Genomic DNA, 27,781 nt, shown 5'->3' on the forward strand with positions numbered 1-27,781 from the left:
TTCTTCCTTTTCTCTGTCCTGTATCTCCCACCAATCAGCTTCATGGGACCCAGGTGCTAGTTTTAAACTAGACGGAGAAAAATGTCTCCCTATTTACTTTCTCTACACCGTGCATAATTTTGTACAGCTCCATCATGTCTCCCCTCACTCGCCTTTTTGCCAAGCGAAACAATCCCAGATGTTGTAACCTTTTCTCATAGGGGAGTTCATCCAGTCCCTTGATCACTTTAGGTGTCTTTTTTTGCACTTTTCCGACTCTACAATACCATTCTTTAGGCATAGTGACCAGAATTGTACACAGTATTCTAAGTGTACAGATTTATATAATGGCAATATGGTATTTGATATGATTTATATAAGGGCAGTTTCATTCTCAATTCCTTTTTCCTAATTATGCCTAACATGGAATTTATCTTTTTTCACAGCTGCTGCACACTGGGGCTTATTCTACACCAAGCAGGATATTGCAATATGAAAGCGGTATGAAAGCAGTATATAAAAGGCCGGAGCCACACTACTGCTTTACAGTGGTATTGAAGTGTACTGACAACTGTTGGGGCCTATTGACACATACCGCTTTCGTAGTGCAATATCCTGCTTGGTGTAGATTAGGCCTGGGTTTGACATTTTCATCAAGTTCTCCACCACAATCTCAAGATCTCTTTCTTGGTCAGTTACTGCTAGCTTAGATCCCATCAGTTTATATTTTAAATGCAGATTTTTTTGCTCCAATGTGCTTTACTTTATACTGACTTACACTGAGCCACATTTTGCCATTTTGATGCACATTCTCCAGACTAGCAGACAGACCTACCCACCAAGCAACGATTTGCCCTTCTGTTCCTTCTCTTGAATGCATACACACATCTGACTTGGAAAGACCTGGAGCCATGACAGTTAAATGAAAGGCTGGGCTAAGTAGGCCTTAAGGTCTGTTCCAATAGAGCTCATCTTGTGTTCTGGTACATTCTTTGGGACATTTGAGCAACACATGTGTGTGCACACAGGCGGACTCCACTGCATATCAATGCAGATGAGGAAACGTGTTTTCCCTGCATTTCAGAGCAAGCCGATACATTTATTTATTTTATTGCATTTATATCCCACCCTTTTTCCTCCAAGGAACCAAAGGCAGCATACATAATCCTCTTCCTCTCCATGTTATCCTCACAACAACAACCCTGTGAGGTAGGTTGGGCTGAGAGTCTGTGACTGGCCCAAAGTCACCCAGTGGGTTTTCATGGCCGAGTGGGGACTAGAACTCGGATCTCCCGACTCCCAATCCAACACCTTAGCCACTACACCATACATGTGTCTGTGGTTGTGCAAACAAGTAATGTGCAAAGTGGCCCCAATCCAATGCAGTTCTTTACTTTCTCATTTCTAACTGAGCACCAGTCTAGATCAGGGATGGGGAACATGTTGCTTCCTGATGTTGTTGGACTGTAATTCCCATCAACCCTAGTCAGTTGAGGGCTGATGGAAGATGCAGTCCAACAAAAGGGTCATATATTTTATCTATTTTTTTACAATATTTTGAAGCTATGAACAAATTGAATGAAAGAATAAAAACATCATTAAAAACTACATTTATCTAAGCCATCCTTGGTTTAGATAAAGATCTAAAAAGGAAGAGTTCCTTTCACATGTGTTAATCGGCTTACCTAATGTCAGGATGTTTATATTATCAGCAACAACTATTTTGTGAATGGCCACTTTTAATGTGATTGTCACTGTCAGTACTTTCTGCATTTAATTTCTGACCTCATAATTTAGTTCCCCCACGCATGTACACACCATATGTACTGCATATATGGAGTTGTGTTGTGGCTAAAGTGTTGGACTGGGAGTCAGGAGATCCAGGTTCTAGTCTCCACTCAGCCATGGAAACCCATTGGGTGACTTTGGGCCAGTCACAGACTCTCAGCCCAACCTACCTCACAGGCTTCTTGTGAGGATAAAATGGAGAGGAGGAAGATTATGTACACTGCCTGGGGTTCCTTAAGGAGGAAAAAAGGTGGGATATAAATGTAATAAATAAATAAATGCCTGAAACTCACAACTCTTCATTTTTGCTAAAGTGGGCGTCCACAAAAGCTCATGCCAGAATAAATTTTGTTAGTAAGTTGACACAAGACATTTTTTTGCTTAGATCTCATGGTAACCTAGATGAAAAATGAAAACAGCACCTTCTGATCTTTTGGGCAACAATTCACAAATATTATGGAACACAAGTAGGGGATAATTCAATAGCTTCTGGCCTAAGGGCAGAACTAGGCACATTCCATAAATGTGCAAATTGAGTTGGCAATGGAGAGTCATTGGGGATATCTTTAATTCATGAAGCTGGTAGTATTAAGAAGAGAGAAAGGAAAGGGTAGTAGTTTGTTGATGTTTTAAACATTTAATGGTCTTACTGTTTTTATTTATTATAATTCAGGGTACTTCAGGATACTTTAGAAGGATTAAGGGTACTTCAGAAGAATCTCTGTATTCCTCTGCTATTCATGTCTGTATTATTTAGGGCACAAAGGGAACATCTTACGCATATTTAGACAGAACTAAGTCCTACACTCCCAGCATCCCTCCAACTAGCCATGTTGGCTGGAGAATGCTGGGAATTGTAGGAGTTTTTTTTCCTGTTTCAACATACATAGGATTGTGCCTTTAGATACATTGTCCAAAGGAGAAACGTAAACCACCCAGAGAGCCCTGGCTATGGGAGTGGTATATAAGTGCAATAAATAAATAAATAAATAAATAAAAGTTGTGGGGCTACTTTTGGGGGCATATACACCCATAGAATACGTCATCATAAACAGATTAGAGTTCCAGCATATCCAAAACGGTCATTTACTGTTGCTTGGGGTCTGGGCCAGATTTCCTCCAAATAAATTGAGATTTAAAATAGAAGTATAACATTAATTTACTAACATCCGAATTCTGAAGTCCCTTTTGTATCAATATAATTTTGTTTCAAGTGGGCTTAAAGTGGTTTCAAGTGGTCCCGCAAGACACAATTGTTTGGCTGGTTTGAAAGCTCAATTCCTGGTTTGCTCAACTACAATTGAGCAGCTGGGAATGAGCAATGGCACTGCACACCCTCTCTTCCTCTCCCCTTACCTCTTCCCTTTCTCAGCTCTTACACCATGGTTTAACTAAACCAAAGTTAGCTGTTATATTTGAAATGGGAAACTGAGGTTTAATGTCAGTCTGCTACTCAGGATCTTAAACCATAGCTCAAAGTTTAAGATCCTGAATAGTAAACTGATAATAAACCACATTTCCTTGTTTCAGATGTACTGGCTAACTGCAGTCTGTGGTGCACTTAGGTAATTTTAGATTCTGGATTTGACTTAAGGAGATCCGGCTCTTTAGATGGTGACTAACATTAAAATGTGGAAATCTAGCCTTGCTGTGTTTGGGGCCCCTCCTGGTCATTCTGATTGGAGCTCTGGAATTCTGCCCCAAAGTCCTGCCCTAACACCACCACAGAAGGGACAAGGTGAGTTGAGGAGCAAGGGGGGGAGAACGTGGTTGCTAGACCATAGTTTGCCAAGCTGAGAATTCAGGGTTCAAACCAATAAGTGACTGAGGCCAATGAGCAGTATACCAAAAATATGTGTTTGAGGTTAATCTGAGTGACCTCTGAAGGATCCCTCCACAAGCCTGTGAGTATGTGATACCAGTTTGGCAAGTTTAGCCTGGCAGATTCCCTGCTGTTATGGAGATTAGCTGAGTGGTGACTGTCTTCAGAGATGGCTGTAGGTTTCTTGTTCTGAAAGGGGGCTTACCTTTCTTTTCCCACTCCAAAAGGAATGTGCTAATTTGGAAGTCTATGAGAACAATAGAAGTAAGTTAAATCTGTAGTTTGTTTTTGGAACTGGATGGGAAAAGGAGACAGAAAGATGACTTTGCTCTCTGCAGGAAATCTTATGGTGGTATGAACAACAAAGGCTCTTGTGGCACCCTGCTGTAGGGTCTGTTATCTCTGTTGTGATAGGTTTGTTGTTGTTAGTATCCTCTATAGGTCGAGCAGATAAGGCAGTAGGAATGTATTTGTTTAAAACAACCACCCAGTCTAAAGAAGATACTCACCACCACCAGCAGACCTCATAACAGAAATACAGAAACAGGAACCAGACAGCGATGCAAACTCTGCTGCCATTATTATTATTATTATTATTATTATTATTATTATTATTATTATTTACATTTCTATACCACTCCAGAGCCAAAGCTCTTTGGGCGGTTTACAAAAGATTAAAACAATAAATATTAAAAATTGATATACAAAATTTAAAAGCATAAAAATGTAAAAACAAAACCAAAAACAGACAGCATACAAAGACAACATATATTTAAAAACTTTCAGCCAAACCTAAAGATAGATCTGGAATTGATTAAAAACTCAACATTTGCTGCTAAATGCCTGGGAGAAAAGTCTTGACCTGGCATCGAAAAGATAACAATGTTGGCGCCAGGCAGGGAGATCATTCCATAATTTGGGGGGGGGGGCACCACTCGAAGTAGAAACCCTGGAGGAGGACCTTAGATGTTGAGCGTAGCGTACCAGTAGGTTTATGTCGGGGAGAGGCATTCCATCAGGTATTGTGGTCACAAGCCATGTAAGGCTTTATGGGTTAAAACCAGCACCTGGAATCAGTCTTGGAAACATACAGGCAGCCAATGCAAGCAAGCCAGAGTCGGTCTTATATGGTCGAACCTCCTGGCCGCCATTACCAATCTGACCGCTGCATCTTGCACAAGCTGCAGCTTCTGAAACATCTTCAAAGGCAGCCCCACATAGAGTGCATTGCAGTAATTTAATTTGGAGGTTACCAGAGCATAGACAACTGAAGCCAGGTTATCCCTGTCCAGATAGGGGCGTAGCTGGGTCACCAACCAAAGTTGGTAGAAGGCACTCAAGTGCCACCGAGGCCACTTGAGCCTCAAGTGACATATTTACTCTGCCAACAGTATTATTGGAGCTATTAATGCCATTCATAATATCTGGGGTTTCTACTCCTGCTCATATTTCAATGTGATATATGCCATCATTTGCCAGCAATGCATTCTACATAGGACAAACAGGCCGGTCTCATGCAAAAAAATAAACCGACAGACAGTAGGAATGACTATGTTCTGAAACCAGCCTGGGAACATTTCAACTTCCCAGAATACTCTGTCAATGAGCTTATTTATTTTATTTATTTATTTTATTTATTTAATTACATTTATATACCGCCCCACAGCCGAAGCTCTCTGGGCGGTTTACAACATTTAAAAATAGTAAACATTAAAAGTATACAATTTAAACACACACACACACTATGTCACAGCTTAAGTGACAAGGAATTTCAAAGACATATCAACCTGAAATTGCTGAAGTACAACTAATCAAGAGATGTCCTGTGGTTTGAATAAGAGCAAAGTTTTTTAAACAACACCCACACACCAAACACTACATATGTTAATTGGTGAATGGCAACTATTAAGGTAATGATCAGCTTTGCTTTGCACATTTCAATTCCCTCTAAAAACACAATTTACATTCTCCCCCACCCCATCCTTGTGCCCATTGGTCAATTTGAAGTTAACAGTTCCTGCATCTGATGAAGTGGGCTGTGGTCCATAAAAGCTCATGCCAGAATAAATTTGTTAGTCTTTAAAGTACTACCAGTTCCTTTGCTGTTTATACTACTGTATGATTTCCTGCAGAGAGCAGTCGGCTTTCTGTCTCCTTTTCAGCACAAACTGAATTAACTTGCTTCTGTTATTCTCACAGAATTTAGAATTAGCACATTCCTTAGAAAGCTAAGCACCCTTTCAGAACAAGCTACCTATGGCCAGAGGACAGTCACCACTCAACTAATCTCAACAGTAAGGAATTTGTCAGGCTAAACTTGCCAACTGGTGGGCTCATTCTATTAGTGCACAAGAACCCTAATGACAAAAAAAAAAAAAAGTCCCAGCATCCATCCATGCAGGCTGGGGAATATTGGGAACTGTAGGACATTTTTCTGATCAACATGCATAAGTTTCTGTTTTCACAGGGTTCACGGAATCCTTGAGAAATCATTCAGACTACCTCCAAACACATATTTTTGTGGCTGTGCTCACTGGTCTCAGTCACATATTGGTTAGGATCCTGAACTTTGGGACTAAGCTATAGGATCTCACACTCCCTTCTTGCTCCTCACTTTGTCCCTCCCTTGCTGTTTAGTTAAATAAGTCAGTGGTGCTGTAAAATGCAAGATTTTGCAGCAAATGTCCAGGTCCCTGCACAGGAGGGACCCCAAACACAGCAAGGCTGGTTTACCACATTTCAAAGCAAGTAAAATACATTACCATGTAAAGTTAAGACAATTAAGTCCACAGTCTAAAATTAAAGAACTGCACCACCCACTAAAGCAGCCTTCCCTGACCTGGTGCCACTCAGATATGTTGGACTACAACTCCCTGTTGGCTGTGGGGATGCTGGGAGTTGTAGTCCAACACATTTGGAAGGCATCAGGTTGGAGAAAACTGGATTGCAGTTGGCTAGTAGGTCTGAAACAGGAGCATGTAAACCTAACTAGGATCTTAACCATCCTTAAACTGTGGTTAATATCTGAGTAATAAACTGGCATTGAACCTGTTAAGCTAAACCATGGTTTCCTTAAACCAGGACGTTTCAGCTCAGGCTCAGCAGTCTTCTTTTCTTGGAATTATTGGCATAGCAAGCTAAATTGTCACAGGTTTAATGGCAAAACAGCACCAAAAGAAAGAATGGGGGGAAAGACTATGTTAGAGTCAGCAGTCGCTAGACATTCCTAGTTTATGACAACGGGACCTCATTAGTGGGGGCAAGACCACTGCCCTAAGCTGTGCCTGAGGGGTCCACATTCTTATATACAAATACAAACACACAACACCCGCCTGAAAATATGAAAGAACCACAGTGGGCGGGTGGTGAGAGAGAAACTCTTCTTTGCCAGTCCCGGGCGCTGAAATCCAGCGCTCGCCTAGTCATCAGGCAGAGCGGAAGACGCCTTTTTTTTTCCCGGCGTGCCCTGCGAGGCCGGCTCCAGGAGCGGCGGTGACTGTGGAGAACCGAGAGGAGAAAGAAGGGGAGCGCGCCAGCGACGAGGGCTGAGCGCGAAAGAGAGGACGACTGTGCGAAGGGGCGGAGCTTGGGCCGTCTCGGGGCCTCGCTCCTTCAGTCGCTCCGCTGAGTCGTTTGTTGCTGGTTGTTGTCCCCCCCCTCCCCCCGCGCCCGAGGGTCAGGAGGGGCGGGAGAGCGAAGCTCGCCTCTCAGAGCTGCCTCGGAAAGATGCCGCTCTTCACCAGCAACCCCTTCGACCAGGATGTGGGTGAGTACGGAGGAGGCCCACAGGGTCGCCCCAGCCAGCCTGGCCCCCTGTCCAGAGCTTCCCTCTCCCTGCCCCCCGGCCTTCATTCCCTCCCTTAGCTGTGAGTCGCTTTCGCATCCATCCCCTCATAGGATTTGACTCCTTTGTTTTCTCCCACCCCGGGCCAGTGTCCTGCCTTGTCTTTGTGATCCTTTCCCCATCCCATATGTCAGGTGAAGTGGGCCATAGCGTCGCGTATTTTGCATCGTTTGTCTTTTCTTTTTTTGTATTGAAACCGTCATCTCTCGAGAGGCCTGAGGCTGGCCCTCCATTATTTTCAGATTTATCATGGCTTTTTATTTGTAAAGGTTTACCCGCCCTCTCAAGAGCTCAGGGTGCTGAACACGGTTTTCTGTTCTTTCCCCCACCCTTTTATTAACACAACAACACTGTGTTGAGCTTGGCTGGTCCAAGGCGAGCTATATGAACAAGTTACCTGTATTTTTAAGAAGGTGACCTGTAATAAGGATGTTAATAAACACATTTCAGTGTCTGATTTAGTATACACCAGCCTTGCCGAACTTGGAGGCCTCCAGGTGTTTTGTACTACAGCTCCCAGAATTCCTGACCATTGCCCATGCTGGCTGTAGTCCAAAACCTTTGGAAGGCACCAGGTTGGACAAGGCTGGTATACACTTTCAATCTGTATCATATGCCATGCTGGATCAGACCAAGGGTCCATCTAGTCCACCACTCTGTTCACACAGTGGCCAACCAGCCATTGGCCAGGGATGAACAAGCAGGACATGGCGCAGCAGCACCCTCCCACCCATGTTCCCCAGCACCTGGTGCACACAGGCTTACTGCCTTGAATACTGAAGATAGCACGCAACCATCAGGGCTAGTAGCCATTGATAGCCTTTGCCTCCAGGAATTTATCCAACCCCCTTTAAAGCCATTCAAATTGGTGGCCATCACTACATCTTGTGGTAGTGAGTTCCATAATTTAACTATGCGCTGTCTGAAGAAGTACTTTTTTTATTTGTCCTGGATCTCCCACCAATCAGCTTCCTGGGATGACCCCAGGTTCTAGTATTTTGAGAGAGGGAGAAAAATGTCTCCCTATTCACATTCTCTATACCATGCATAATTTTGTACAACTCTATCGTGTCTCCCCTTAGCATCCTTTTTTCCAAGCTTAACAATCCCAGCTGATGTAATCTTCCCTCATAGAGGAGATGCTCCATCCCCTTAATCACTTTAGTTGCCCTTTTCTGCATTTTTCCCAGCTCTATAATATCTTTTTTAGAGCTGTACACAGTATTCTAAGTGTGGTCGCACCATAGATTTGTATAGGGGCAGTATGATTCTGGCCATTTTATTATCAATTCCTTTTCTTATAATGCCTAACATGGAGTTTGCCTTCTTTACAGCGGCCGCACACTGGGTGGACATTTTCATCGAGCTGTCCACCACAATCTCAAGATCTCTTTCTTGTTCGGTCACCGCCAGCTCAGATCCCATTAGGTTCTACTTGAAGTTGGGGTTTTTTGCCCCAACGTGCATCACCTTACACTTGCTTTCAATGAACCGCATCTGCCATTTGGATGCCCACTCTCCAAGCTTGGAGAGATCCCTTTGGAACTCTTCACAATCCCTTTGTTGCTGCCTCATGCATATTATAATGCATGGTCTTTGCCCCTGCTGGACCTTACAAATGTGGACATGTATGAAACAACAGCCCCCTTTATACACGCACATAAGCACACACAAAATAATTGCATTGTTATCAGCATGGTGTGTTCATGATCATTTCCACAGGATAGCACTTTCATCATAGTAATTGTATAACATGAGTCTAAATTGTTGCCTGTTCAAAGTTTCCATGTTTACCTCTGGCATTGTGTAAAAGATCTCTGGGATAACAGAGTAATAAAAAACAAGGGTCCAAAGGCTAAGTGTACACAAATGCTAGACAAAATTTAACGTTAATGATGTTCAGATGTTCAAAAGAGCTATTTAATATATGGGAAGGCAGATATTTTGGGCATAGTTTACTGATAACAGAGCTTTAGCAAGGAAGTTTATCATCAGAAATGAATTGAAATTAATTCTGCTTGTGACTGGCTGACTTGTACAGACTCATCAGTGCTTCATAGAAACATGTGGATGTTAGTCACAGAGCTGCACCTGTTAATAAGGGATAGTCTGAGAAGAACTGAAACAAAGTATGAATGCAAAATGCAGCCTTTGTGTTAAATCTCTAGTTGGGGAAATCCAGGGAGAACAGCTGTTTTCAGAGTGAGTATAAAATGTTAAGAAAAATAAGAACTGCCTTGTTCTATCAATCCAAAGCAAGGGGCAATGGGTAGCAGAGCACACCCTCATATCCACATGTTATTTTCATATCATTTATTATATATATAATAGCTGAAGCTGTCAGGGCGGCTTACAAAGATAAACAAAATTAAAATACATTATACAAAGTGTAAAAAATCATTTACATACAAACATAAGCACACAGCACAGACACACATACATCTAAAAACAATTTTAAACAAACAGTTTCCATTGGGAATTCCTGCAGCAAGCTTAGGAACAGGTTTTGGGTGTCTGGAAACGCATGAATTCACTTCCCTGGCACTCCTACATATTCCTTTCACTGGGTCAGAGGAGCTCCAAATAACTGGAATTTCCAGGTTTGAGTATTTGCTTCGCCCACAGTAAAGAGGAACAGGGAAATTGAGTGAATGTATTTGTGTAAGTCTGAGCCCTGCCAATCTCAGAACAGGACTGAGATAAAAGACCTACTAGGGCTAATGATCCTGGGAAGTTCAGAAACCGGTTATGATGGAGATCATGACTAACTTCACAATGGAAGTAAAATAAATGGTATAGAATTGTCTACATGTCACCACAAAATAAATTGGACTTGTATAACTAGTATAGACCACTAATGAAATTATCCTACTTTGTCTAGAAGCTCTGTCAAACAGGGTAGGACTTACTTTCAAGTAAACATTCATGGGATTAGGCTGCAGTATGTGTAAAAAAAAAAAAATTATAAGTATTTCATCTTATTTTGAGAAGTGATGCTGCAAGCTGTGTTCTTAAGTACTCTTATTGGGAATTAGTTCTATGGAAGACCAGGAAAGACTTGTGTAGCTTCAATATGGCTGTCCTATTATTTCTTTTAACAGAAAAAGCATTTATGTTGACAACGTGAAGGCAGGGACTATTTGTCCCTTGTGAGCTTCCTAGAGGCAATCACTATTACCTGCAAATTCTTTGACCGAAAATAAAGATTGATTTAGAGAATGACCCTATGTTTTTGAAGGAGTGCTATACTCCAAACATCCAATGCTTTGCCAGCTAATGCTTGGCAGAGAAAGAGAAGCAATAGAGACATCTTCACCTCTCTGTCCTTTCTGTTCCTTTTTTCATTGATGAGCTTTTGGTTGTGTCTAGTGGAGTAGGGATAGGAGGCTTCAGGACATTGCAGATCCGTTTGCACCTTCCTTCTCTGCCCCCACCCCCTCATTTGCATCCTTACCTGAGGTCAGAACTCTTAACTTCTGAGGTTCTTTCTGCAGCACTGTAAGGGGTGGGGTGAGGTAGGGGAGATTGTAGCAGAGGGAGAAACCATATATCCTATGATCCATGCAGCACTTTCCCAGGGACCTTAGGGATTGCTCCCCTAGTTGTCTAAATCACAAGCTTGCAGGCACAGTTTGTTCTTTTAAAGTATAATTATTGTAGTGAATCCTTGATTTATTTTTTTAATCATGTGACTAATCTTAACACACATAATTTCATTTTCTAATGAAGGATACCAGTAGTTCTGATAATACTGCAGTATTTAATACACTTCTTTATTTTTTATTTTTTTTACCACTACTGCGATTCCAGCCTTCCTTGGAGTTCATCAAGTATTTCAAGCCACAGCAGCCAGATGGCATTCAACTCATAAGACTCACATGCTTCATTCCTGGGTCTTTGCTGACTTTCATTTTTAAAAATAAAACAAAAAAACGATAAGTTAAATAGCAGTAGAATACATATGTTGGATTTTTATTGCAAGAAATTACTTCATTATAGATTTTGATGTTCTGGATAGCCAGTGCTTGGTCTAATTTCCACGGACTATATATATTATTGCTCATGCTGCTAGGCAAAACCATACTTTAATTTCCTTTTTTACTTGAACAGTGAGCCAGTCAGAATTCATAGGAAAATTACTGTAACAGGTTATTATAGTCTGGAAACATTCAGAATATATATAGAGAAGTGCTGCTTTTTAGTAGTTCCTGTTGACAGGGGTAAGAGGTGTACTTGTGTGTGTGTTCAATTCAAATGAGGATTCTCTGTGTTGTGGACAAGCCGTGACCTTGGATGTGAAAGCTGTTCACATAATTTCAATTTTATAGCACAAACGTATTGTGTGTGCAATGTCATATTGAAATATTAAGTAGAGGACTGGTAAAAATTGTTTACGTGGGAATGAGAACATGTGCACAGCTGACATAGTGCTGAATTGCTAATTCTTTGGCAGAGCAGGACATATAGAGCTATCTGAGCTTCCTCAGTAAGCTTTCAAGAGTAGAAACAGTAATAAGAGGAAAGAGAAGCCCAATTGCTGTTGCCATCACCTGCCCTGTACTGAAGCTTCTCCTTTACAGGTTGTTTGGAGACCACTTTTCACCATTGAATAAGAATTGTAATATGTTGTTTTATAGCTTTCTTCTGTTTAGATATCACAAAGTAAATTCACCTTCTGAGCATGGAAACCAATGTTTTGGCTAGCATAAATGTTAATAATGCTAATGTTTGACAATGTAAAGCTTATACCAAATTAGATTTTAAATGAGAGGTCTTGTTTACAGACATAATACATAACATCCAGTTGTCAACTCCTATGTCTGTATAAATATCTGAATACTGTTAAATAGGATTTCAAGTTTGCATTACAGCTACAAGATTATTTAAATAATGGGTGACCTCATTGTAAACCTTTATGCGGTACAGCCAGTTTTAGGAGGATTTTTCATAAAACAAGAAATTATCACTTTTACATGCATTCAGAGAAAGGGACAGTCCTCAGAGAAAGTTTCAGGTTCATTCCCTGATATCTTTGGTTAAAATGGTCAAGTAGTAGGTGATGGAAAAGAGAGATCCTAAAGTGTTGCTTCCATCTAGGCTAAGCAATACTGGACTAGAATAAGGCATTCCACATGCCATGCTTGTATAAAACTCAAATATATTGAAATCTGTTAGCAATATGACTGATCAAACTTACGTCTATTCCTATGCCCTGTGTGTCTCTACTGCTCTGCCTCTATGTAAGAGGACAGTTTCCAAATACATTTAGCAAATTAATCATCTTGAAGCTCTAAGAAGTAATGAGACAGCTTTCTGGCTTACCTTTTTCTTCAGACACTTTTTTTCTTTCCTGAATTTTGAGTTAGAGTTGTGCTAATAAGAAAGATTAAGTTTGGAAAGGAATACGGTTTGTCTGCATAACTGTCAGCCAGATATTTCTTGAAAAACTAAAGCCATGCAAGGCTGTGTCCAAGATTATTTGGAAAGTATTCTGACCAGCTAGTGTTTAAAAAAACCTCTCAAGGAATTCATATTCAAAAATAGTTCTGCCGATTGCAGAACCAGCACTAAAATTACCTTGATCGGGATACTTGATTTTTTTGTAGATAGAGATGAAGATCCAAATCCTTTAAGCAAACCAAATCCTAAAATTAGCTATTATCAGTTTAGTCCTTACTTGGAATTCCCACTGTTTTAAAATAGGTAGTTAGGATTGTATGTTGGCCATGTGTTATCAAGGGCAGCTGATTCAGGCTTTACAAGTCATGCCTCCCCAGTACCTATAGCAATTATAAATCTTCAGTGGTATCATTCCATTACTATGCTGGATGCCATAACATAGCCCAGCCCTGCTCAGGCTGGTTTCCTCCATATGTGTTTGAATTACAACTCCCATAATTCCCTGCCAGCATGGGAAGGGCACCAGGTTGGAGAAGGATGACATAACTCAGATGTTCAGCAATAGATACCTTTTAAGGATATAAAATCTGCATTCATGCAGCAAATAAGTGAATGCTAAAAATCCCCCTTATCAGAATAACTAATTTCCTTGTGTTCCAGAGCTTCATACATTGAATCAGTATGTTAATCAGCTAAAGCATTTGTTTAGTTGATGAGGTTGTGTTGTATTTGTTAAGGTGCTATCCTGTTCCCAATGCTGTTGAACATCTACGTGAAACCGCTGGGAGAGATCATCCGGAGGCATGGGGTGGGGTGCTATCAGTATGCTGATGACACCCAAATATATTTCTCTATACCTTCAATAACAGCATCAGCTAAGGATAGTGTGTCTCCTCTGAATGAATGCTTGGAGACGGTAATGGGCTGGATGAGGAAAAACAAACTGAAGCTGAATCCAGACAAAACAGAGGTGCTTGCTGTCAAGGGTTCTGACCTAGCTTTGGAGGTGTGTCAACTAGTTCTGGATGGGGCTACACTCCCCCTGAAAGACTGTGTTCGCAGTTTGGGGGTGCTCCTGGATCCTTCGCTCCAAATGACAGCCCAGATAGATGCGACGGCCAGGAGTGCCTACTATCAGCTTCGGCTGATACGCCAGCTGCACCCCTTCTTAGAGTCAGAAGACCTAAAGACAGTAGTGCACGCGCTGGTAACCTCAAGGCTTGACCTCTGCAATGTGCTCTACATAGGGCTACCACTGTACCTAGTTCGGAAACTTCAACTAGTTCAAAATGTAGCAGCCAGGTTAGTCACCAGCCCATCTAGGGGTGAGCATATTACCCCAACATTAAAATCACTCCACTGTCTGCCAATTAGTTTCCGGGCAAAGTACAAAGTGTTGGTCATTACCTTTAAAGCCCTAAATGGTTTGGGTCCAGGTTACTTGCGTGATCGCCTTCTCCCATATAGTCCGCCCCGCACACTCAAGTCCTCTGGGGTGAACTTACTTCAGTCAGCTAAAACTAGACTGACATCAGTTTCCCAGAGGACCTTTTCTTCTGTCACCCCCAGATTGTGGAATGGCCTGCCGGAGGAGATTCGTAAAATTAACTCTCTGTGTGATTTTAAGGCAGCTTTAAAAACTAGTCTTTTCCGGCAGGCCTATCCAGATCAATGTAAAATCAAGAATTTTTAAGACGTATTGATTCCTGTACTAATGTTGTTCCCCGCCTCGATCCAAAGGGAGAGGCAGGTAGGAAATAAATATATTATTATTATTATTATTATTATTATTAATGGGGCTTTGTTTTACTTAGTGAGGGAAAATTTGATTGAGCTGCAAGTTAAAGGCACACTATTTCCAGTCTATTCAGCTGAGTAATTATAATGGGAATAAAAAGGAAAATATTCGAGACAGTGTGTCTGTCAGTAGATCTAGAACTTACTTTTATTGAGTGTTTGAATACATGAAATTGTATGCTTATTTGGCCATCTAAAAAGCAGATGATCAAAATTACTTAATTGGCTGACAAACTTTATTTTCTTCCAAAACTTTGTCCCATCTTAATTTGGAATTCTGTCTTCATACAAGTGATAATACTATGGCCACAAATCAGTGAATTTATGTTTTATGATAATGTTATCTGATCAAAATTACAACATCTCAGAAATGGGGTTGAAAAGGTGAGCTGAAAAATTTGCCCCAAACAGCCCCTTCCAAATTTGGTCTGGCTTCCTCACCTATGTTCAGGCCTGATTTGGAAGTTGTTTGATTCAGAGCATCACTACCACTTCCCACTTTTCCAAGCTCACTTTGCAAGACAGGATGATGGCAGCATGGAGGCCCTCCAATTCCCGAGTCCCCCCCCCCCCCCGCCGCTGTCCCTTCTGGTAAGGGTACATTTTAGGAAGGGAGTGATGGGTCAGATAGTGCTGGCAACAGTAGAGGTACTGGAGAGTGGGTGAGGAGATTAAGCCCATTTTGAATTGGACTTGAGCTTAAATTAGGTAGTCAAGTTGCAGTTTAGTCCAAATTAACTCATTCAAGTCAGATCCATTCTGAATTGGGCTTTTTTTGGGGGGGGGGTAACCACAATTTCTAGTGATGTGGATTTTTCAGAAAATTTTGAGTTAAGGTAATTTGTGACAGGAAATGTTTCAGTTTGCATCACAAAATGTTTTGATTTCCTGTAAAGTGATCTAATTTAACAAGTTTTATTTGTATTCAGTAAACAAAAGCTTAAAACATGTTATTTTTTTGTCCAAATACAACACAAGTATTCAACATGAAATACTTTCTATTACTATTTATTCGTTCCATTTCACTCTGAGAGATAAGATGTATTCTTTTATATTCTTGCTAAGAATAATTAACTGAAAATATTAATTGCAACTTTGAAATTGCCAAGCTTACCTAATAGTGTATTTTCAATTAGCATACATTAATTTTTACTAATGAACTTATGAAACAGAAAAAATTTCTGTGGAAAAATTAAACACTGGAAATTTTTTTTTGCCCCACATCACTACTTCCCATCTTTTGCCAGACATTACATTTTTAAAGAAGTTGTCCTTTCAGTTGTTGATTTGGTAGTTGATTACTTTGATATTAGGGCAAGCAAAGTCAGATCCATGGACCTATTCAACCTACCAAATCTGTCTCCCTCCTTAGAAAAGCCTTTCTTTCCCTAGAATGACCTTCTTGTGGCCTTGTCAATATGATCTATAGACCTTAAATTATTTGGTCCTACTTTAATATAATTAAACATGTTTATAACAGGAAATAAAAAAAATAGAAGATAACATTGAAAAACCACTTTTCTGCTTACTGCTACATATTCTCTACAATTGTTGAGAACTGAAAGATAGTGTGACTTTTCTCCCCTGTTCTTGGGTATACTTCTAGTCTTCCAGGTCAGTGAGCTGAAAGTCTGAGCTATGTTTCAGAGCAAAGATCAAGCAAGTACATGATAAGAGTAGATTATTATTGTTGGCTTGCAGGAACTACAGGACCGGCTGCAGTAGAAATGTGTTGACTTGACGAGTCAATGTGTTAATGTCTTGAGTAATGAGACCCTTCTATTAAACATGTTCACACCATTAGAACTACAAGTGTATTATATTTTCTTAAAAGTTCATGTATCACATTGTTGCACCTATTTTTGATAAAATATACTTCTAAGAATACTTTAGCATAATTAATTAATAATAGGATGACCATAACAATTCAAGTCCTGGTGTATTTCATTATGTGCAGCTTTGGTACCAAATTTTTACTTGCATGCTAAAGTTCACTCCAATCTTTTTGATTGTGTTTTAAGAAAAAGCAACCAGTGAAATGAATACTGCTGAAGACTGGGGGCTCATCTTGGATATTTGTGATAAAGTTGGACAGTCACGAACTGGGTAAGTGTACACTTTCTGTTTAGTTAAACTCTTCTTTATTTTATTTGGAAGAAGGAGAATAGAGGTCTTAATATCAAATTGTGTAGAACACATGCTTAGAGAACTAGATTCAGCAGAACTGGTCATGTGGCTAATGCAGACTTATTATTTTGTTAAATGGTGCTCATATTGTGTTGTGCTATTACTACAATATGAGTTTAATCTAATGTTCATTTTCTCTTTGATCTTGTAAATAATTCAGTTCGCAACCAGGCCAGATTTAAGGTTCTTGTACTAGTGTACAAAGCTCTAAACAACTTTGGACCAGGATACCTGCGAGAGTGCCTCTTCCTATATCAACCTGCCTGGTCACTGAGGTCATCTGAGGGCATGCTCCTGGTGGTTCCACATAAACCTACTGTCTGATTGGAGACCACCAGGGGAAGAGCCTTTGGTGTAGTCTTATGGAATCTTATGGAATTTCCTGCCTCTGGAGTTCAGGCATGCGCCAACTTTGTTTTCCTTCCAGCGTCTCCTGAAAACATAGGGAGTTCCTAGACGAGGCCTTAGCACGCCTTGGGAGCCGGTTTCCCTGCTGTGCTTCCACATTGACGCACAGGGGAATCCGGCTCCAGGCCTCACTGAAGCCTCCTCTAACGCACCATAAGTGAAGTCGCTTATGGCGCGCCTTTTCCTCAGCCCCGGCCTCAGGGGAAAAAAAGCCAAAAAGCCACTTCCGTGGCTTTTTGCGGCTACTCGCTTACTCGCTGAGCGCTGTGCCCATTGGCCGTGGGAGATCTCGGTAGGGAGAAGGAGTGATGACACAGGACACACACACACACACGGAGGGAGAAGGAGAGACGACACAGGACACACACACACACACACACGGAGGGAGAAGGAGAGACGACACAGGACAGACACACACACACGGAGGGAGAAGGAGGAGAGACGACACACGGGATACGGAGGGAGAGAAAGATCAGGAAGGGATCAGGAGCGGATAGGGGGGGGGGTTAACTAAAAAAAACCCCTTACCTTCTTCGCAGTCTTCGGGCCGCACGTGGCCCCTTTAAACTTTTTTTAAAAATGGTGGACGCTGTCCTGAACAACTTGTTTTTACATTTTTTACAGTTAGGATGCATTGCTTAAATACCAGTTCCATATTTCTGTCACATCCGTTTGTTTCTAGGGGTTTGTGAATAAAATCTTCATAATGGACTTAAAGGCCATTGGAGTAGAGCTTTTGGTATCCTGGCTCCCTTCCCTTTCTGTGTAACTCCCTGCCAGTTGATGTCAGGCAGATGCCACCATTGCTCTGTTTTTGATGTCTGCTAAAGACATTCTTATTTAAATAAACCTTTCCTGAGTAAAAGACCAGCTACGTTTTTAGTACAATTTGCTTTTAATTATTTTGACATTTTTTTGAAAAAAATATTTTATTTACTGTTCTCTGCACAAGATTTTTTCTTAGCTATAGAGTAGTCTATAAACGTTTTAAATAAATAAAATAAAATGTTTAGGGCCAGACTTAATACCATCTTTTTCATATGATTCAGCTAGCCTAATTGAATACATAAATTCTAATTTGTGTCCAAGTTCTAAATAATTGTTGAACTTGTACAGTTGCAAAATCACTTTTGAAACTAAGGGAACTGTCAGAAGCACTTTGCAATATGCCACAGAGGCTTATTGTTTAAGGGATAAAATTTCTAAAATTTCATTGAAGATACCCAAAACTTTGGGTTTGCCTAAAGTAACTTATTCGATTCTACTCACAATTGCAATTGTCTTTTTGAACAGTGGTGGGGTTTGTGCATCCATTTATTTTAACACCGATTACCTTTCCACACCCATAAATTCACATAAAATTATAGTTCACTCAGATTTAAATGTCTGTCCCAATGGATTAGATATAGATGGCATTAATTTGAAATGCCAATGACATGAAACTAATCTATAGTGATCTTTTAATACATTTTGATTTAAAATGGATTAAAATGGTAGGAGAAGAATATCTGTGGATTACCCCTTAAGTCCATTTTATAATTAAATAGTACAGTTACCTGAACTGTTGTAATAGTTCAGCATTATAATCCAGACTTCTTTTTAATTACTCTGCAGATAAATTATTTCTGTACACCCAATATTCTAAGTGTCATGTTTATTCAATTCAAATAAACCAGCACTATGAAAATTAAGATTCATCTGCATTATTCCACTCACAAAATGCTAAGTGATACTTTAGCCAATAGTACAGAACTTCTCTGTGGGTATCTTGTGTATTATTTACTTCTGCTTGTTGCTTCTTGCAGACTATAATTTGGCCAATGTGAAACAATCTTGGAGTTCGGATGGATGTTGTTATGAGGATTTTCCTTTAGCTTGGGGATTGAACAGGTGACCTTCAGGTCCCTTCCAGTCTTGTGATTCCATGAACTAATTTTGAACTTTCAGCATGAGGCAGTATATGTAAGACTCCTGCTGGTAGTCTAATAACTTTTTAAATAAGACCTTTAAATTGTTGGTTGTGATTGTGTTATTTTTATAATAAAGACATCAGTTTCAGTAGACCAGCCAGAAGAATGTGGACTAAATTTGTGTTACACTAGTAAAATACATTTGAATTATTTTGTACCGTCGTAAATGCCCATTCTTCCAGGACTATCTTAAAAGACAATAATAAATGAAATAATAAATAAAACTTAAATATTTATTTTATTGAAGTTAATTCTATTCAATTGCATTTATTAACTCTTGTAAAATAATGACATGAAAACTATTGTTCCAAATTGTGAGTTTTCTAATTATTTTTATAGACAACTTGATAGCTGTCTTTATCCAAAGAATAAGACAGGTTCACAGTTTTGTACAGTGTGAAATGATCATGCTTATGTGGCAGCATTTTCTATAATTAGTACTGCTAAGCATGATGGAGAGGTTTGTAAAACAGACGCCACCAAATATAGATTACTCAACGCTGCACTGTAACTTAAACTAGAGCTTTCTTTAAGTAGCTGGATATCAGTGCTTGATATAAAAATGAAATCCTGAATACATTAAAATAAAAATATAATACCTTAAATATAAATATTAACTATTTGTCATATTAGTCACCATTTCATGAAAATGGCAAAATTCCTCAGTGGAGTCTTTAAAAGGGAGGATTCTATTACTTGGTGAAAGTGTGCCACGTTTACTATCGCTTCAAAAATATAAACATAGCAATTAAGCAAAATTGCATTGCTTCAAGGAATGCAGTTTCTATTTACTTCATATACAAATGTCTCTGTATTAATGAGTCATAATTTGAACTACAATAAAGCAAACCGTTGACTTCATAGCTACTAAAGCTATATGCAGTTACACGGATGTACACATGCAAGTTGCATATCTGTAATGACCAATGTGGTTCTAAGGAGGGCTTTAACCAGAGGTGTGATGTGCACACAGCAGATTTATACATTACAATTTTAACGAAGTGGGAAATAGCTACTTCCAAAACCGGGGAAATACTTGTTAAAGTCCCAAAACATTGACTTTACGTTTACAGGTTTTTGTTCTTAAAACACACACACGTATTATTTAAAAAAAGAAAAATAGCTTCGTTAGTATGCAAAGGCCAATGATGTGCGTTTTCCCAAAAATTTTGAATTGGAAGATATTTTGGAAAGTTTTCTGATGCAAAAGGGATTGGTTAATTTTCATAAGGTTATTTGCATAGGAAAATGTTCAGTTTGAATTGGATCGTGTTCTTATGCCCTAGAGCAGGGTGGACTTGTGGCTTTCCAGAAGTTTTGGCCTACAATTCCCATTATCCCTCACCATTGGCTCCACTGGCTTCAGCTGATGGGAGCCATAGGCCAGATGTTGCCCATCCCTGCTCTAGAAAGATCTAATTTAAAATGTTTGTTTTACTTGTATTTAATAATGCTTTTTTTAAAAAAAGGAACCCCATGCTATTTTTTGTCCCAATATACCCTAAGTATTTGACCTGAAATATTTGAGGGGGGGTGGGAATAAAGCACACTTAATATGATTTAAATATTATGTAGGAAGTTTTGCTGGAATACCTGTAAAAGTCTAAAGAGAATAACATGTATGTCCTTCACATTGTTTAAATTTAACGGGTTGGGGAAGGTACACACTAATTAATATTAGCAACCCAAAGAAATGTGCATGATACGTTGACAACGACTTACCTATTTCAGCAGAATTCACCTTTCTCCCATTAAGTTTGTTGGGTCACTTTCAGTTTTGTTTTCACTATTTATTAGTTCCGTTTCAGTGTGAGACATATATCTATTTCATTGACATATATTTATTCTCTCATATACTTGCTGAAGGTAATCACCTGAAAAACGTTAATTACAACTTTGAAACTGACAAGCTTTGTAACTTTCAGTTGGCTTAATAAAGGTATTATAGTGATAAGGATTTTAGAAATTTTCTTTTGGCGAACACAGCTACCTTTACTTTTTATCAATTAGGTCAGCCTTTTCCAACCTAGTGCCTTCCAAATGTTTTGGACTGTAGCTCCCAGCGTTCCTGACTATTGGCCATGATGATGGAGCTGATGGGAGTTGAAGTCCAAAATATCCACATGGCATCAGATAGGGAAAGGCTAAATTAGAGAGTGCACTGTATGTTCCTATAGAAACTCCCCTGTTCTGGCAGACCTTTCTAAAGTGTAATTTGACACAAAAAATTGGTTAATTTTGACACGTAATTGACATGTTTATTTTTGCTGAAGAAAATTGGAATATTGGCTGTGTATGTTGATGTTACAAGAACTCTGTAGGGTGAGATACCATGGAAGAATATACTCTATATTATTGCGCAGAGTTGCACAAATAATGGCTCACCAGTAGGTTATTATTTGAAGTCACCAGCTACACCTGTCCTGGGGAATTTTACTATAGTTCTCAAAAGACTTGCAGGAGATGCAAGCTGTTCACTGGTGTCCTAGAATGGAGGAAAACCACCCTTCCTTTCTTTTCTTGAGTTTTCAAAGCAATGTTTTTTCTTCCTTCACACTGATTTTTGCAGGAAGCGTCAACAGCACCTTAGGGGATCTTTGAGTTAGTGGTATGCAGCAGAATCTCTTGCCACTAGAAAACAGGCAAATAGAGTTACTTAATCTGTTATGCAACCTGTTACAGAACGCAGCATATTTCATGCCGCTAGAGGGTTTGCTATCTCCCAAGGAACTGACACAAAGGGTTGTTCTTAATTTCTTTTCATGTGAATAAATATTCTACCATTCTAATTAACATTATGGTTTATGTCAGTATATTTTAAAAACTGTTTCTTATTTATTAGGCCTAAGGACTGTCTTCGATCTGTTATGAAGCGAGTTAACCACAAGGATCCTCATGTTGCTATGCAAGCATTGACAGTACGTTGGCAGTATATTCTCTTAAAAAATAACTTTGTTTAACAATTTCAACTCCTAGTATAAAATACTTAATTCCGATTCTTTTCTTCTCTTTAGCTTCTTGGAGCTTGTGTCTCAAATTGTGGTAAAATATTTCATTTAGAAGTATGTTCAAGAGATTTTGCTAGTGAAGTAAGCAACGTGCTAAATAAGGTAATATATTTTAAGCCTCTTAAAGTTAGTTATAAAGTTGACAGTTTAAATGAATCTTGAAGTAGGGTAAAAGGTAGAAGGCACTCAAAGATGGATCATATACATATGGATGAAATTATGATAAAGGTTCCCAGAGGATAGCCATGTTGTCTGTTGCTGCAAAAACAGTGTGCTGTGGCACGTTTATTATGATGTTTATGCCATAATAAAAGACTCTGTCTTTAAGGTACCAGGAGACCCTTTGTTATGGCAAAACAGCGCTTGAGAAAGAAGTTGCCAATCTAGTTTGGGACAGAGGAAATGATATAGTCAGAACAGCCTCCATCCCAGTCTTAATTCCTTGCTATCAACAGCCCAAACTAGAGCTACTTTCAGTTGGATGAATTTCCAGAGAAAAAGATCTTATAGTTGTGAGGACATCTCTAGAAATTTTGAAGCCATGAAAAGAAAATGTGTTTTTTGAGAGGGGGTGGGTTGTTTCGGGAATTTTTTTTTTTTGGAAAAATAAGCAAAGTGTTCAATTTATCCCATTTTGGGGGTGGAGGAACTGTCCACAGAAAGAAATGTGTGTTTTTCTGAGACTTAGTCCAAATGCCAACTAAGTCGCTCTTAAAGCCCGTTGAAATCAATGTGAAAAGTTAGTCATCGCTAAGGCCCATTGATTTCAATGGGGCATGTCCCATTAATTTAAGTAGAATACAACCCATAAACTACACATTTTATTCTTTTCATAGGGTCATCCAAAGGTCTGTGAAAAATTAAAAGCACTCATGGTGGAATGGACAGATGAATTCAAGAATGATCCCCAACTTAGTCTGATATCTGCTATGATAAAAAATCTTAAGGAGCAAGGTGTTATGTTTCCAGTTATTGGTTCACAGGTAATGTGCTGATATACAGCAAATAACTACAAAGCCACTGGCTAATATATGAGATATAATCTCAAGAACCACAAATTATCAGTCCCTGCTCAGCTGCTTTAATATAGGTCTGGTTTGTTACTTTTCATGTCACAGTTCAGAGAAATGCAAAGCTAACTGTGAAGCTTACTGTTCATCTGTTTTAAAAACAAAACAAAAAAACCGTTTATCTCCTGAAATGCCCCTTATAATGCTAAATCTATTGGCACCGCAAAAGCTAGGGGAAAGATTGCCAGCCCTTTTGTGTGCCAAAGATTGCAGCCTTTTGATAAATAAGTTGCAGATTAGTAATAAATTTTAATATATAGGTGGCAACATTTTTAACAGCTTTTTAACAGTATTTAACAACGTTAAGTTTGTTTTTAATGGACCCCACAATTGTTGTTTTTAAATGGATACTGTTGTTTTTATACTGTTTTTATGTGTGTGTGTGTGTTTTTTTAAATTGTATACTTTTAATGTTTACTATTTTTAAATGTTGTAAACCGCCCAGAGAGCTTCGGCTGTGGGGCGGTATATAAATGTAATTAAATAAATAAATAAATAAATAACATGATTCCCTAAGTGCTTATAATCTCAATTTATTAATGTTTTAAAATGTCAGCCTTGTTCATCATTACAGAGAATATCTAAAAGTAAAAAAGGTATAAAATACATTTGATCTGTTCCAAGCTCATATCTCATTTTTTTTAATGGTCCAAGTAGCAAGGTGAAAACTTACTTCTCCAAGCCAGGTATCTGAAGGTAATCAGTGCAAATGAAGCTTTTAGTAGCAAGGGTGTCAGTGTGCATAAAGGGTTTAGCTTCTTAATTAAAGTTAACAAGGGAGTCATTGTGTGTACACATTACTGTTTGTATATGCGCATGAAACCATTGGATCAGAATATTTTGGTATTAAGAGAAGCCAAAACTTTAACTACTCTATCAGTTGAATTCTGCATTTCCCTGGCATGATAGGAATTGTTTCTTGCATGTGAAGAGCCATTCTATAGACAAGATGTGTGTACATTAGATGAAAATTTAAGAGAATGTTCTTGGATTCATTTAGGTATCAGTGGTGCTTTAGTTGTCACTTCAGGATGCTTAACCTCAGATGCAGATAGAATGTGAATTTGTGTGAAGTCTGCTTCTGGAACTTTGTTAATCTTGGAGGCCTACACTCAAATTTAGGCTGCAATCCTATATTTACTTACCTTAGAATAAAGCCCACAGCTCAATGGCACTTACTACTATAGGATTGTATTATTGGATATGCCTGCAGATACCATCATGCTAATGGACAACAAATTTCCCACTAAATAACTGATCATCTACAAAATGCTCTAAGACCTGTCATGCAAATCTTGTACCAGAAATTTTATTTTTAACTGAAAGTTTAGATATAACATAAGCAGAGTTCTTCCTTGCGGAAGAGTTCTGCGAGTCATTCTGAGGAAACATTCTGTGACGTCACGTGATTAATAAATGGACAAAAATGCTTCAAAATATATTGATTTATGACTACTATGTTTCTGATATGAACACAAATACTGGTTTTAATATTGCATTGAATTTTCTAGTAACTTCCATTCTTTTTTCTTTAATCAGGCTGCAGAACAAGCAAAAGCAAGCCCTGCTCTTGTAGCCAAAGATCCTGGAATAGTAGCAAACAAAAAAGAGGAAGAGGATCTAGCTAAAGGTTGGTTACTGTTTAAGGAGAATCCTTAAAACAATCGAAGCTCATAAATTGAGCTCTTCAAAGGTTGCAATAAAAATAATAGGTTCATCAATTGTAGTAAATCAAACATCTACATTAGCTCACTCAAATTTCATTCATTTTTTAAAAAGAATGTAGCACTATTTTGAAAGTAAATGTGTTCAATACTTTTTGTGATGAAATTGAAAAGAATAGAGAAAAGATGATAGGATTGCTGGATTCCTAGTTATGCTTGCCCAGCAGAGCTCTGGTTTCCCCCCCCCCCCATGTGGCAAGCATGTTTGAAGCAGAGATATTAAAAACACACACCAGGAGACTGGTGTAAAAGAAGAAAAGAAGTGTATATAATTGGTTGTTGTTGTTGTTGTTGTTATTATTATTATTATTATTTATTTATTTATTTATTTATATAGCACCATCAATGTACATGGTGCTGTACAGAGTAAAACAGTAAATAGCAAGACCCTGCCGCATAGGCTTACATTCTAATAAAATCATAATAAAACAATAAGGAGGGGAAGAGAATGCAAACAGGCACAGGGTAGGGTAAACAGGCACTGGGTAGGGTAAAACTAACAGTATAAAGTCAGAACAAAATCAAGTTTTAAAAGCTTTAGGAAAAAGAAAAGTTTTTAGCTGAGCTTTAAAAGCTGTGGTTGAACTTGTAGTTCTCAAATGTTCTGGAAGAGCGTTCCAGGCATAAGGGGCAGCAGAAAAAAATGGACGAAGCCGAGCAAGGGAAGTAGAGACCCTTGGGCAGGCGAGAAACATGGCATCAGAGGAGCGAAGAGCATGAGCGGGGCAATACTGTGAGATGAGAGAGGAGAGATAGGAAGGAGCTAGACAGTGAAAAGCTTTGTAGGTCAACAGGAGAAGTTTATATTGGATTCTGAAGTGAATTGGAAGCCAATGAAGAGATTTCAGAAGTGGAGTTACATGGTCAGAGCGGCGAGCCAAGAAGATGATCTTAGCAGCAGAGTGGTGAACAGAAACCAATGGACTGATGTGAGAAGAAGGAAGGCCAGTGAGAAGAAGGTTGCAGTAGTCCAACCGAGAAATAACCAATGCATGAACAAGAGTCTTGGCAGAAGAGACAGACAAAAATGATCGAATCTTGGCAATATTATACAGGAAAAAACGACAGGATTTAGCTACTGTCTCAATATGAGGAAAAAAGGAGAGCGAGGAATCAAATATAAAGCCAAGACTACAAGCTTCCTTGACTGGAGTAAGTGTAACATCATTGACAGAGAGAATGAGAGATGAGGAGAAGGTTTAGGAGGAAAAACAAGCAATTCAATCTTTGCCATATTAAGTTTCAAATGACGATGAAGCAACCAAGCTGAGATATCTGAAAGACATGCCGAGATACGATCGTGAACATCAGGAGAAAGATCCGGAGATGAAAGATATAATTGTGTATCATCGGCATACAGATGATATTGGAGGCCATGAGATTGAATAAGATTACCCAAGGGCAACATGTATAAAGAAAACAACAACGGACCAAGCACCGAGCCGTGCGGAACCCCTACTGAAAGGGGAAAAGAAGAAGACGAGCTGCCATTAGCCAACACGCTGAAAGAGCAACCCGCTAGATAGGAGGCAAACCAGTTATAGACAGAGCCACAAAATCCAAGGTCATGAAGGGAATCTAAAAGAAGATCATGATCAACCGTGTCAAAGGCTGCAGTTAGATCAAGGAGAATAAGAACGGAATAATGGCCTTTAGACTTGGCAGTAAGAAGATCATTGGTAATCTTAGTAAGGGCTGTTTCAGTGGAATGCAAAGGACGGAATCCAGATTGAAAAGGATCCAGAGCAGAGTTACTAGAAAGAAAATCAAGACAACGAGAGTAGACCACACGCTCCAGGATCTTTGAAACAAAAGGCAACAAAGAGACAGGTCGGTAGTTAGACAGAGATAGCCTATCAAGAGTAGGTTTCTTGAGAATAGGAGAGACTGTAGCGTGTTTAAAAGCAGAAGGAAATGAACCAGAGGACAGAGAAAAATTAATAATATGAAGCAAGGAAGGGAGGATAGCAGGGATAAGATTAATAAAGACGCGAGAAGGAATCGGATCACGAGAACAAGTGGAAGGCTTTGAAGAGCGCAGTATTGTAGACAGTTCATCAGCTGAGACCGAAGGAAACGCAGAGAAATTTGCAGGAGGAACTGACAGATGAGGAACAGGAACTGGAAGAGGAGCAGAGCTGGCCAGATCAGAGCGAATAGTTTGGATTTTAGCATTGAAAAAAGAGGCAAAGTTATTAGCAGACAGAGAGGCGGGGAGAGATGGTGGATTAGGCTTCAGAAGAGAATTGAAGGATGCAAAGAGCCGCTGAGGATGCTTAGCATTTGACTGGATCAATGTTGAGTAATACTGCTGTTTGGCCAATGAAATGGCAGAAGAGAAAGAGGAGAGTACAAATTTGTAATGGACAAAGTCCGCCCAGTCCTGCGCCAAAGGCGTTCAGCTGCCCGGGAACAAGAGCGAAGGTAGCGGAGGAAAGAGGTGAGCCACGGTTGGGGTTGAGAAGGGCGAACTATCCGAGTTGTAGATGGAGCAAGATTATCAAGAGTTGAAGATAAGGAGGAATTAAAGAAGGAGACAGCTGAGTCCAAGGAGACAGCTGAAAAGACAGAAGGAAGAGAGGAGGCTAGAGACTAGGAAAAAGCCTCATAATTGATAGATTGCAAGTCACGACAAGAGTGAGAAGCGGGATGTGAAGGAGGAGGATTATGAGTAATATTGAAAGAAACTAGGTGATGATCTGACAACGGAAAGTGAGCAGTAGAAAAGTCCAATACAGAGCAATTCTGAGTGAGAACAAGATCCAGACAGTGTCCAAGGGAATG

The 27,781-nt window shown here is 39.4% G+C and overlaps 1 protein-coding gene across 1 annotated transcript in view; it reads left to right on the plus strand.

Annotated features, from left to right (window-relative positions):
* The first annotated feature begins 7,216 nt into the window (after positions 1-7,216).
* The window catches only part of STAM (signal transducing adaptor molecule), a 35,001-nt gene continuing 14,436 nt past the window's right edge, over positions 7,217-27,781 (plus strand). Inside the window, exons 1-6 of the mRNA XM_063127433.1 lie at positions 7,217-7,355; positions 16,652-16,736; positions 22,038-22,113; positions 22,210-22,305; positions 23,040-23,186; positions 24,813-24,903. Coding sequence (XP_062983503.1) covers positions 7,316-7,355; positions 16,652-16,736; positions 22,038-22,113; positions 22,210-22,305; positions 23,040-23,186; positions 24,813-24,903 — 535 coding nt within the window. The 5' untranslated portion in view covers positions 7,217-7,315. The remainder of the gene's footprint in view (positions 7,356-16,651; positions 16,737-22,037; positions 22,114-22,209; positions 22,306-23,039; positions 23,187-24,812; positions 24,904-27,781) is intronic.

Source organism: Elgaria multicarinata, chromosome 1 (genome assembly GCF_023053635.1).
Source record: "Elgaria multicarinata webbii isolate HBS135686 ecotype San Diego chromosome 1, rElgMul1.1.pri, whole genome shotgun sequence".
NCBI lineage: Eukaryota > Metazoa > Chordata > Lepidosauria > Squamata > Anguidae > Elgaria > Elgaria multicarinata.